The following is a 12778-nucleotide window of genomic DNA, read 5'->3' on the forward strand; positions in this document are numbered from 1 at the left end:
GATAATACATGCACTTGGAAAGACAGGTTAAAAATTAGGAGTAGTCAGCATGGCATTGTTCATGGAAGATCATGCCTCACAAATTTAGAGTTCTTTGATGAAGTGACCAGGAAGGTTGACAGGGCGGCAGATGGAGTCTATATGGATTTCAGTAAGGCCTTTGATAAGGTTCCACATAGTAAACTGCTCTAGAACGTTAGATTACTATGGAATCCAGGGGGAGCTGGAAAATTGGACACAAAATTGGCTTGATAATAGGAAGCAGAGGGCAATAATAGAAGGATGCTTGTTGGACAGGAGGCCCATGACTGGTGGTGTGCCTCAGAGGTCAGTGCAGGGCCCACTGCTGTTTATTAGGAGAAAGTGAGGACTGCAGATGCTGGAGGCCAGAGTTGAAATATGTGGTGCTGGAAAACACAGCAGGCCAGGCAGCATCCGAGGAGCAGAAGAATCGATGTTTCGGGCATAAGCCCGTCTTCAGGAAATGAAGAAGGGCTTATGCCCAAAACGTCGATTCTCCTGCTCCTCGGTTGCTGCCTGGCCTGCTGTGTTTTCCAGCACCACATTTTTCAACCACTGTTGTTTATTATCTAGATCAGTGATTTGGATGAGAAGGTACAAGGCATGATTGGTAAGTTTACTGATGACACTAAAATAGACAGTATTGTGGATCGTGAGGAAGCTGATTAGAAATTGCAGCAGGACCTTGATCAGCTGGGGAGATGGGCCAAGAAATGGCAAATGGAGTTTAACATAGGTAATTGTGAGGTCTTGCATTTTGGAAAGTCAAGTCAAGGTAGGAATTTCATGGTGAATGGTAGGGCCTTAAGGGATGTAGTGGAACAGAGGCACCTCAGAGCTCAGGCGCACAATTTTCTGAAACCGGATACCCAGGTAGGCAGGGCAGTGAAGGAGGGTTTTGACACACTGGCCTTCATCAGTCAGGGCACTGAGTACAGAAGTTGGGAAGTTATGTTGCAGTTGTAGAGGATGTTGGTGAGGCCACACTTGGAGTACTGTGTTCAATTTTAGTTACCTTGCTATAGGAAGGATGTTATTAAACTGGAAAGAGTGCAGAAGAAAATTACAAGGATGTTTCCTGGACTCAAGGATCTTGAGTTATAGGGAGAGGTTGGACAAGCTAGGACTTTTTTCTTTCGTGCATAGGAGACTCAGGGGGGGGGGGGGGGGGGGGGGGGTGGGGGGGTGAGCTTATAGACATGTATAAGATCATGAGGGGCATGGATAGGATGAATGCATTCAATCTTTTGCCCAAGGTTGGGGAATAGTGGACTAGATGGCATCAGTTTAAGGTTAGAGGGGAAAAATAAAAGGGAACATGAGGGGCAACCTTTCCTTTTATACAGAGGGTTGTACGCATATGGAATGAGCTGCCAGCAGAAGTGGTTGAGGTGGGTACATTAACAACATTTAAAAGGATATGGGCCGAGTGCAAGGAAATGGGGTTAGTGTGGATGGACATTTTGGTTGCCATGGACCAGTTTGGGCTGAAGGGTCTGTCTCCATGCTGTAGGACTCTGCCTCTATGAGAATGATCCCTGCGATGGAGGAATTGTCTTATGAGCAAAAGCTAAACAGGATGTGACTCTGCTCACTAAAATTTAAGAAGAATGGGAGGTGACCTTATTGAAACACATAGGATTAAGTAGCTTGCCATGGTAAATGCTGAGAGGATGTTTCCCCTCATGGGAGAGTCTAAGACCAGAGGGCATCATCCCAGAATAAAAGGGTGATAACTTAAGATAGAGTTGAGGATGAATTTCCCCTCTCAGAGGGTTGAGAGTCTTTCAAACTCTTTGCCATAGAGAGCGATATTGGCAGGGTCTTTGTGTATAAGATCTATTTTAGAATAGATAGATCTTGATCAGTCAGGGAATCAAGGGCTACAGGGAAAAGTGGACATAAGGAATGTCAGATCAGCCAAGATCCCATCAAATGGCAGAGTAGGCTTGAGGGGCTGAATGGTTTGCTGCTGTTGCTATTTCTTATGGTCATACAAGGAACAAGGGTCTTACGTATTTTTCTCAATTCCTCAAATAATACTGTGGAGATTTATCGTTGCACCCAAATTGCTACCCTAGCTAAACTGAATTATCTAAGAATAGAGATTAAATTGGAGCTTCATTATTACTAAAATTTTGCAGGAAATCTGTTTTGATTTTAATCGTAAAAGCCTTTTAATGGCTTTATTTACTATGGGAATTGCTTCAGCATTTCATTTATTAAATTTAACCGTATAAAATGGACAGTGAAATGATGGCACAGTTGTCTTTACCCAGGATGATGCAACATAAATAAACCACATAAAAGGTGGTAGAACTCATTTTTTGTGAGAAACAAAAAATAAAAAGATTATGCCTTTTCAAAATACCAGGGGTATATTTAGAAACTTTCCAAGCGTCTGCTCAGACGGCAAATAAGTCACTCTTGACTAATTAAGCACAACGATACAGCTTTTCATATTGTTTCTTCAAAAGAGTATTTGCTTCAAGCCAAAGGAAGAAAGTGTATAATGAGGACTCAGTTAGAACCCAGACAAGCTCATTGTGATCTATTCATTCACAAAATAAAATTATTTCAGAATGTACAGGATCTTTATATCTAGACCTTTTTTTTGTTACAACTTTGTATAGGTTCTGGCCTTTAACAGAAGACTATGGCCAAGTAACTCTTACATGAGTAGAGTGTAACCATAACACAGGTATAACTACAAAATACCTGTGATCAAAATGATCAAAACATATTTAATATGTACAGCACCTGCAGACAGTATGGATAAGCAACCATATTACTGCCACAACATTTAAAATGTGACTTTTATTTCTATTACATCTTTAAAGTCGAAAAAAATTCCAAGGTGCTTTTCTTATTTTACCTATTTTTCTAATCAATCTGTTCAGACATGTTATTACACACCTCTGGAGTAGGTAAAAGGACAAGAATAGGCCTGAAATCAAAGTTCGAAGGGTGACTTTAACAAGATCAGATATGATTTGGGCAAAGTGCACAGAAGTGGAGGTACATCCAAGGATAGGGCCACCGTGCTCCGCTAAAGAGAATGGTGGGGCCAACAAATTTAGTGAACACGGGATATTAAGGGATGTATAGCACTGGATTAAGAGAAAAAGGCAGATACCAATGATTCAAAACAGTAGAAACCTGACAGGAGCATAGAATATGTAGGAGGGAACTTAAAACAGAGATAAGGAGAGCAAAAAGGGGATTACGAAAGGAAACTAGCAGGTAAAATAAAGGAAAATCCTCAGCTGTTTTACACGTAAAAAGATAATGAAGAAAAGAGTGGGGCCCATGAAGGACCACAGTGGTAATTTATGCATGGATGTAGGTAGGATTCTATATGAATACTCTGGATTGGTGTCTACTAGTGAGGGAGAAGGACTGTGTTATTATTAAGGAAAGCATAGACAGAGGGGGCTGGCAGTCTTAAACGTAGATCAATCTCAAGAGCCGGATAAAATGTATCCCAGATTGTTGAGCGAATCAAGGGAAGAAAGTGTTTTTGGGATCCTTAAGGGGGAGGGGGAGCAGCCCCAAGTCATGGTCCACTTAGGCACCAACGACATAGATAGGAAGACAGATGGGGATTTAAGGCAGAAATTCAGGAGCGAGGATGGAAGCTTGGAGCTAGGACGAACAGTGTTGTCGTCTCTGGTTTGTTGCCCGTGCCACATACTAGTGAGGCAGGGAATAGAGAGAGAGGAGTTGAACACGTGGCTACAGGGATGGTGCAGGAGGGAGTATTTTGGATTCTTGGATAATTGGGTCTCTTTCTGGGGTAGTTGGGACCTCTACAAGTTGGATGGTCTTCATCTGAACTAGAGGGGTACCAATATCCTTGGGGGGGTGGGGGGGGAATTCGCGAAGGCTATTGGGGTGGGTTTAAACTAATCCAGCAGGGGGATGGGAACCAAAATTATAGTTCGACTAAAGAAAAGGTTGAGAGTAGGGAGGTCCAAAATTAAGTTTCAGGGACGCAAGATGGCACCGGCAAGCAAGAAGTTGGTTTGAAGTGAGTCTACTTCAACACCAGGAGCATCCGGAATAAGGTGGGTGAACTTGCAGCATGGGTTGGTACCTGGGACTTCGATGTTGTGGCCATTTCAGAGACATGGTTAGAGCAGGGACAGGAATGGTTGTTGCAGGTTCCAGGATTTGAATGTTAAAGAAAGAACAGAGAAGATGGTAAAGAGGGGGAGGTGTGGCATTGTTGGTCAAGGACAATATTACAGTTGCAGAAAGGATGTTTGGGTACTCATCAACTGAGGTAAGCATGGGCTGAAGTTGGAAACAGGAAAGGAGAGGTCTCCCTGTTGGGAGTTTTCGAAAGACCTCCGAATAGTTCCAGAGATGTAGAGGAAAGGATAACAAAGATGATTCTCGATAGGAGTGAAAGAGGGACTTCAACTTTCCAGATATTGACTGGGAACACTATACGACGAGTATTATGGATGGGTCAGGTTTTGTCCAGTGTGTGCAGGAGGGCTTCCTGACACAGTATGTAGAGAGGCCACCAAGGGGCGAAGCCACATTAGATTGGGTACTGGGTAATGAGCTCGGCCAGGAGTTAGACTTGGAAGTAGGTGAACACTTTGGTGATAACGATCACAATTCTGTTATGTTTACTTTAGTGATAGAAGGGGATAGGTGTATATACCACTGGGCAAGAGTTACAGCTGGGGGACAGGCAATGATGATGCGATTAGGCAAGATTTAGGAAGCATAAGATGGAGAGGGAAACTGCAGGGGATAGGCACATTAGAAATGTGGAGCTTATTCAAGGAAAAGCTACTGTGTGTCCTAGGTAAGTATGTACCTGCCAGGCAGGGAGGAAGCTGTAGAGGGGGGGAGCCATGGTTTACAAAGGAAGTAGAATCTCTGGTCAAGAGGAAGAAGAAGGCTTATGTTAGGATGAGATGTGAAGGCTCAGTTAGGGCGCTTGAGGGTTACAAGGTAGCCAGGAAAGACCTAGAGAGAGAGCTCAGAAGAGCCAGGAGGAGACATGAGAAGTTGTTGGTGGATAGGATCAGGGTAAACCCTAAGGCATTCTATAGGTATTTAAGGAATAAAAGAATCACGACAGTAAGATTAGGGCCAATCAAGGATAGTAGTGGGAAGTTGTGTGTGGAGTCAGAGGAGATAGGGGAAGCACTAAATGAATATTTTTCGACAGTATTCATTCTAGAAAACGACAATGTTGTTGAGGAAAATACTGCGATACAGGCTACGAGACGAGGTGAGATTGAGGTTCACAAGGAACAGGTATTAGAAATCCTGCAGAGTGTGAAAATAGATAAGTCCCCTGGGCCGGATGGTATTTATCCTAGGATCCTCTGGGAAGCCAGGGAGGAGATTGCCAAACCTTTGGCATTGATCTTTAAATTGTCATTGTCTACAGGAATCGTGCCAGAAAACTGGAGGATAGCAAATGTGGTTCCCCTGTTCAAGGAGAGTAGAGACAATCCTGGTAATTATAGACCAATGAGCCTTACTTCAGTTGTGGGTAAAGTGTTGGAAAAGGTTACAAGAGATAGGATTTATAATTATCTAGAAAAGAATAATTTGATTAGGGATAGTCAGCACGGTTTTGTGAAGGGTAGGTCATGCCTCACAAACCTTATTGGGTTCTTTGAGAAGGTGACCAAACAGGTAGATGAGAGTAAACTGGTTGATGTGGTGTATATGGATTTCAGCATGGCGTTCGATAATGTTCCCCACAGTAGGCTATTGTACAAAATGCAGAGGAATGGGATTGTGGGAGATATAGCAGTTTGGATCAGTAATTGGCTTGCTGAAAGAAGACAGAGAGTGGTGGTTGATGGGAAATGTTCATCCTGAAGTCCAGTTACCCGTGGTGTACCGCAAGGGTTGGTGTTGGGTCCACTGCTGTTTGTCAATTTTATAAATGATCTGGATGAGGGCATAAAAAGGTGGGTTAGTAAATTTGCAAACGACACTAAGGTCGGTGGAGTTGTGGATAGTAACGAAGGATGTTGTAGGTTACAGAGAGACATAGACAAGCTGCAGAGCTGGGCTGAGAAGTGACAAATGGAGTTTAATGCGGACAAGTGTGAGGTGATTCACTTTGGTCGGAGTAACCGGAATGCAAAGTACTGGACTAATGGTAAGATTCTTGGTAGTGTAGACGAGCAGAGAGATCTTGGTGTCCATCTACGCAGATCCTTGAAAGTTGTCACCCAGATTGACAGGGTTGTTAAGAAGGCATACAGTGTTTTAGCTTTTACTAACAGAGGGATCGAGTTCCGGAACCATGAGGTTATGCTGCAGCTGTACAAAACTCTGGTGCGGCTGCACTTGGAGTATTGTGTACAGTTGGTCACCGCATTATGAGGAGGATTTGGAAGCTTTGGAAAGGGAGATTTACCAGGATGTTGCCTGGTATGGAGGGAAGGTCTTACGAGGAAAGGCTGAGGGACTTGAGGCTGTTTTCGTTCGAGAGAAGAAGGTTGAGAGGTGACTTAATAGAGACATATAAGATAATCAGAGGGTTAGATAGGGTGGACAGGGAGAGCCTTTTTCCAAGAATGGTGATGGTGAGCATGAGGGGGCATAGCTTGAAATTGAGGGGTGATATATTATAGGACAGATGTCAGAAGTAGTTTCTTTACTCAGTAAGGGTAAGGGTACGGAATGCTTTGCCTGCAAAGAGTGTAGATTCGCCAACTTTAAGTGCATTTAAGTCGTCATTGGACGAGCATATGGACGTACATGGAATAGTGTAGGTTAGATGGGCTTCAGATTGGTATGACAGGTCGGCGCAACATCGAGGGCCGAAGGCCTGTACTGCACTGTAATGTTCTATGTGTACACACAAACATTTTCAATTCCAGTCTGGCTGCAGAAGAGGTGCCAAAGGACTGCAGAACAGTGAAAGTGGTAGCACTATTCAAGAATTGAACAAGGGACAAACCAGGAAACTACAGGCCAGTCTAACCTTGGTGGGGAAACTATTGGAAGCAATTCCGAGGGCCAGAATTCACCTGCATTTGTAGAGGCAGGGGTTACTCAAAATCAGCATGAATTTGTTATCTGGGGGTCTAATCTGACCGAATTAATCGAATTTTTTGAAGAGGTAACCAGGTGCAGACAATGGCAAAGCTTTTGATGTATTTTATTTGGATTTCAGTCAAGTTTTTATATGGGAGACTGGTAAGAAAGGTAAGAGCCCATAGCATCCAAAAACCTTCACTAACTGGATCCATAATTGGCTGCGCAATTGTGTATTAGAGGGTGATATTTCAGGAGTATTTATCTGACTTTAAGTCCAAGCGCAAGGGAATAGGTGATGAATAGTAGGATCCTGGGAAGCACCAAGGATCAGAAAGATCTATGGGATACTTAAACTCTATGTCTCAGCTAATAAGGATGAGAGCTGGAGGTGATGCTGACATACAAGACATTGATCTGGCCACAGCTAGAATATGGTGCAGTTCTGGAATCCATATTTTGGAGGGATGTGATTGTACTGGAAAGGGTGAAAAGAAGATTTACCAGAATGTTGCCTGGGCTGGAGAGTTATGAAATTGTAAAGAGTTTGGACAAACTGGAGTTATTTTCCACATAGCAGAGGAGATTGAGGCAGGACACAATTGGGATGTATAAAATTAGAGGGGCATAGAGAGGGTATATCGAAAGAAATTTCCCCCTTGATGGAGGGATTTATGATCAGATTTAAGGTACAAAACAGAACAGCATGTTTAGAGGAGATATGAGGAAATCTTTTGCCCCAGACACTGCTGGGAATCTGGAACACTGTAAGAGTGGTAGAGGCAGAAACCCTCATCACATTTAAGTAGCATTTAAAATGTGCAGTTATGATGCAAAGACAGACTAAGCTCTGGGTCAAATGCAGGAAAATGGAATTAAGATTGTTAGGTAGTTGTTTATAGCCATTGCAGGCAATGGACTGATGGGCCAAATGGCTTTCTTGTGCTTTAGATGTCTATAACTCAAGACAAAATTCAAAACTGAGTGTTGAAGCAGATATAAAAAGTTTAAATAACAGATTGATTTTTAAGTAGGACTGTGAAGGAAAAGAGGTTAAGCTGTCCAGAGATGTTAGGAGGTAATTTTGGCTCAAAGAACCAAACAGTTGAAAGGTTTAGAGAAGAACAAAAGCAGAGTTCTGGCAGTTTGGTCGGCAAAAAGGATGGAAGACAGAGCTGGTTACAGAGAAGAGGGAAGTGAGAGCCTAGCACTAAACAGCAAACTGAATATTTTAAATTACAGGGATTTGTAAATTTGGAGGAAAAACAACAGGAAGGGCAAGACTTACTAATGGGATTAGTTTTGGATGAGCAGAGTTTGATGCAAGATAGAACTAGGAACGCGAATGAACAAAAGTGAAATTTACAGAAAGAGCCAAGAGAGATAAAAAGAAAATTAGGAATAAAAAAACTACCAGTCAGCACCACCTCCATCAGCAAGGACAACATCCTCAAGATAGTAGACCTATGCCTTACTACCCAACTCACCTTCAATGACGAGACCTATGAATAAATCAACAGAACACCCATCGGATCACCGATATCAGGGTTCTTAGCAGAAGCGGTAATGCAGAGACTCAAAACTAACAGCCCTCCCCAGGATCCAAACTCTGGGTCCATCACCTTTGTCATCACAAACAGAACAAATTAGAGGAAATTGACATCAATAATACCCTTACTGGTATAAACTTCATAAAAGAAGTGGAGAACAACAACAGACCCCCCCCCCTTCTTCGGTGTCACAGTGGAACAAAACAGTTAATGAAGAACTGCAGACTAGTGTCTAAGGAAAGCAACTCACACAGACCAGATACTCAACCACAGGAGCAAACATCCCAACACCCACAAACAGAGCTGCATCAGAATATTATTTAAATGGGCCGCAGCACACTGCGGCACCCAGAAACTATGAGCAGCAGAAAAAAAAACACTTATACAGCATATTGAAGAACGGGTACCTGATAAACAGTCTACCGATTCTTAAATAACAAACCCAAACAAGTAGACACAACATGCCCAGAAACTCGAGCCACACTGCCATATATCAAAGACATCGCCGAGATGACTAAGAAGCTACTTTGATTCCTTGGCAGCATGGTAGCCCACAAACCTACCAACACACAAACAGCTACTGATGAACCGAAAGGATCCTGAACCAACAACCTGCAAAACAAACATCATTTATAAAATACCCTGCAAGGACTATAACAAACAACATTGGAGAGACAGGCAGGAAACTAGCCACCAGGATACACTAATACCAACTAGCCACCAAGAAACATGACCCACTATCGCTTGTATCTTTACACACAAATGAAGGAGGACACCACTTTGATTGGGACAATACATCCATCCTGGGACAGGCTAAACAAGAGACATGCATAGGAATTCCTAGAGGTCTAGCATTCAAACCAGAACTCGATCAATAAACACATTAATTTGGACCCCATTGACCAATCTCAGAAAAAGAACCAGAAATAATATCACCCACCTTAACAGAGCAAGAACAAACAAAAAGTGGAACAGAACACCAGTGCTTCATCAGAGGCTCAAGGATGGTTACCTAGCATGGTGCAAAACATGCCTGAAAATAAACTTTTCAGATTAGTGAGCAAACTTACAGCCAGAAATTTATAAAAGTGCACAGAAAATGAAGAATGCGAGAACGGAAAACAAAGTAATATTTTGAGTTACATACAATGCTTCATCTGTGCAACAGCATGATGGATCAAATAGTCCTCTTAAAAACTGAATAAATGCTGACCTCAGTAAGGAATTTATTCATTTGTGCCTGCTTTGCTTTAAAACGTTTAATCTTCTGGTGAATTCTCTTGTCCTTTGCCAGCTGCTCCACTGTGGTCCACTGACAATGAAGGTAAGAACTAAACAGAGGGAGAAACAAAATTAGTATTAAGTGTATCAGTTTCACCAAGAAAAGCCATGAAATGCTCCAGTGCCACACTCTGGGCATATACAGGGTTTGAAAAAAGTGGCGGAGTTATTGGACCATTATTTCACAATAATATTCCAAAATTCCCTGTATGTGGGAATGGTTCCAGTGGATTGGAAATAGCTAATATTTATTCAGAAAGGGAGGGAATCAGAAAGCAGGAAACTAGTCAGCTTAACGTGTATCATTTGGAAATTGTTAGAATCCATTATTAACAAAGTAATAATGGTATATTTGGAAAGTCAAAACACAATGCATCAGAGCCAGCATGGTTTTATGAAGGGTTAATTATGATGGCACAGGATTCAGGAAAAGGGACTGTGAAGCACATGGGGAGCTATTGGAGGTTTTGTTAGGCTTAAAAATGGGCAAATTCCCTGGCTTTGATGAACCACATCCCAGGTAACTGCAGGAGGTAAGGCGGGAAATTGCAGGGGCTCTGACACAAATTTTTAATTTCTTTCTGGCCACGAGGTAAGTGCCAGAAGACTGGAGGATGGCTAATGTGGTTCCACTTTTTTTAAACGAGGGTGGTAGAGATGAACCAGGAAATTACAAACCAGCGAGTCTCAGGTCAGTGGTAGGAAAACTATTGGAGACAATTCTGAAGGAGCGAATTAATAGCCACCTGGAAAAGCATAGATTAATTAGGGATAGTTTGCATGGCTTTGTCAGAGGGTAGTCATTCCTAACAAATCTGTTAAAATATTTTGAAAACGTGACCACATGTGGATGAGGGAAGTTCAGCTGAAGTAGTTTGTATGGATTTTAGCAAAGCTTTTGACAAGGTTCCACATGGGAGACTGATTGAGAAGGTTAAAGCACATGGAGTTGAGGGAAACTTGGTGAGATGGATCAGAAACTGGTTTAGTAATAGGACAAAGGGTAATGGTAGATTGTTGTTGGAGTGATTGGAGACTGGTGTCCAATGATGTACCATAAGGATTAGTAATGGGAATCTTATTGCTAGTTATATACAGAAATGATATAGATGAAAATGAGATGGGTACGTTAAGCAAATTTGCAGACGCCACCAAGATTAGTTGAGTGGTGAATAGTGAAGATGATGGTTGTAGGCTACAGGAAGCTATAAGGGCTTTTGCCCGAAACGTCGATTTCGCTGCTCATTGGATGCTGCCTGAACTGCTGTGCTCTTCCAGCACCACTAATCCAGTACAGGAAGCTATAGATGTGCTGGTCAGATGGGCAGACCAGTGGCAGATGTCATTTAACCCCCCGATGAGTGTGAGATGAAGTGCTTTGGAAGAAGCAGCAAGATGAGGGAGTATTTAATGAATGACAGGACACCGGGGAGCTTCAAGGAACAGAGGGAGCTTGGGTAAATACTCAAAGATTCCTGAAGTTGACAGAACATGTGAGTAGGTTAATTTAGGTGGGATCTAGCTGTATTGCAGGCAATTCAGAGGAGGTTCACCAGACTAATTCCGGAGATAAGGGGTTGTTCTTGTAAAGAGAGATCGAGCAGTTTAGGCCTATAATCTCTGGAGTTAAGAAGAATGAGAGGGGATCTAATTGATGTATATAAGATATGAAAGGGAACTGACAAATTCGATATAGAAAGGATGTTGTGTCATGTGGGGCAACCTAGAACAAGAGTTCATTGTTTTAGAATGAAGGGTAGCAGATTTCAAGCAGGAATGAGGAAGAATTACTTCTCTCAAAATGTGAACCTGTGGAATTCACTCCTCCAGAATGTGGTGGATGCTAAGAGATTTGAGTAAACTTGAGAAGACAGACAGATTTTTAATTAGTGATGGGTCGTGGAGAGTTGGCAGGAAGTCAATTTGATGCTGAAATAGAACAGCTGCAATTGTGTTAAATGGTGGAGTAGGCTTGAGGGATTGGAAGATCTACTCCTAGTTCTGATGTTATATTCTTCTGAATTGATGGTGGAAGCAATAGCATGTTACCTGCACTTTCTTGCAGAGAATGGGGCAGTGGGTTTGCAAGGGACTATTTCAGCTTCTAAACTATTTTCCCAAAAATAAACATTTCCAGAAATATAAGTTCACATGAATTACATTAATACAACTGTTCAAACTCTTCAAACACAAATTATTTACTAAGAAAATAAACTGTAATATTCAGGGATTTTCAAAGGAGCAAGATAAATCAACATATCATAACCATTTGCTCAACCTTTTCTTGAAGTGCTAGCAGAATTCAGAGGAAAGGTAAACTTTAAAAATTTGTTGCATTACTGATACATAACTTCTGACAGTGTGAAAAAAAGACCAACAATTGGTCCCCATGCCAAAAATAAGCCTCCGGAAAAAATGCATCAAAAAAATCTGATTTAGGTAGTCAGGTAATTCAGAAGATGGGGAGATTCTTTAGATGATACTTTCTCAAAGGCAATTATGACTGGGGAGCAAATGCTGACCTTGTCAGCGACACTCTCCCATGAAAGGACAAAAAAATCCAAATCAGAATAATTCTCTTCAAATTCAAGTCAGTCTACATATTTTGTTCTTGGTAAAATTTGGATCATTATGTTGCAATTTATTTAAAAGAGAAGTACTTGAAAGCGAAGCAACTTCCATTATTTTCACATTGTATTTTAATAGCCTGAAATGAAAATGACATCATACAAATATACATTACATAAACTAAGACAGAGACCAATGAAGTCCTAAGTGCAACATTAGGCAGAACTCTCCCTGAATGTTTTTTCGATAAGAAATTCTGCAGGAGAAGGAAGCAGCAGAGAAAGATGGCTGGATGGCCAGTGGTTGGCAGCACTGATACCCAACTAAGAACT

General features: G+C 41.9%; 1 protein-coding gene across 1 annotated transcript in view; it reads right to left on the bottom strand.

The window, feature by feature from the left end:
• Nucleotides 1-12778, bottom strand: part of chd7 (chromodomain helicase DNA binding protein 7) — a 350049-nt gene that overhangs the window by 128861 nt on the left and 208410 nt on the right. The window contains exon 8 of the mRNA XM_072571578.1: nucleotides 9811-9928. Within this exon, the coding sequence (XP_072427679.1) occupies nucleotides 9811-9928 (118 nt within the window). The remainder of the gene's footprint in view (nucleotides 1-9810; nucleotides 9929-12778) is intronic.

This window comes from Chiloscyllium punctatum, chromosome 5, assembly GCF_047496795.1.
Source record: "Chiloscyllium punctatum isolate Juve2018m chromosome 5, sChiPun1.3, whole genome shotgun sequence".
Classification (NCBI taxonomy): Eukaryota; Metazoa; Chordata; class Chondrichthyes; order Orectolobiformes; family Hemiscylliidae; genus Chiloscyllium; species Chiloscyllium punctatum.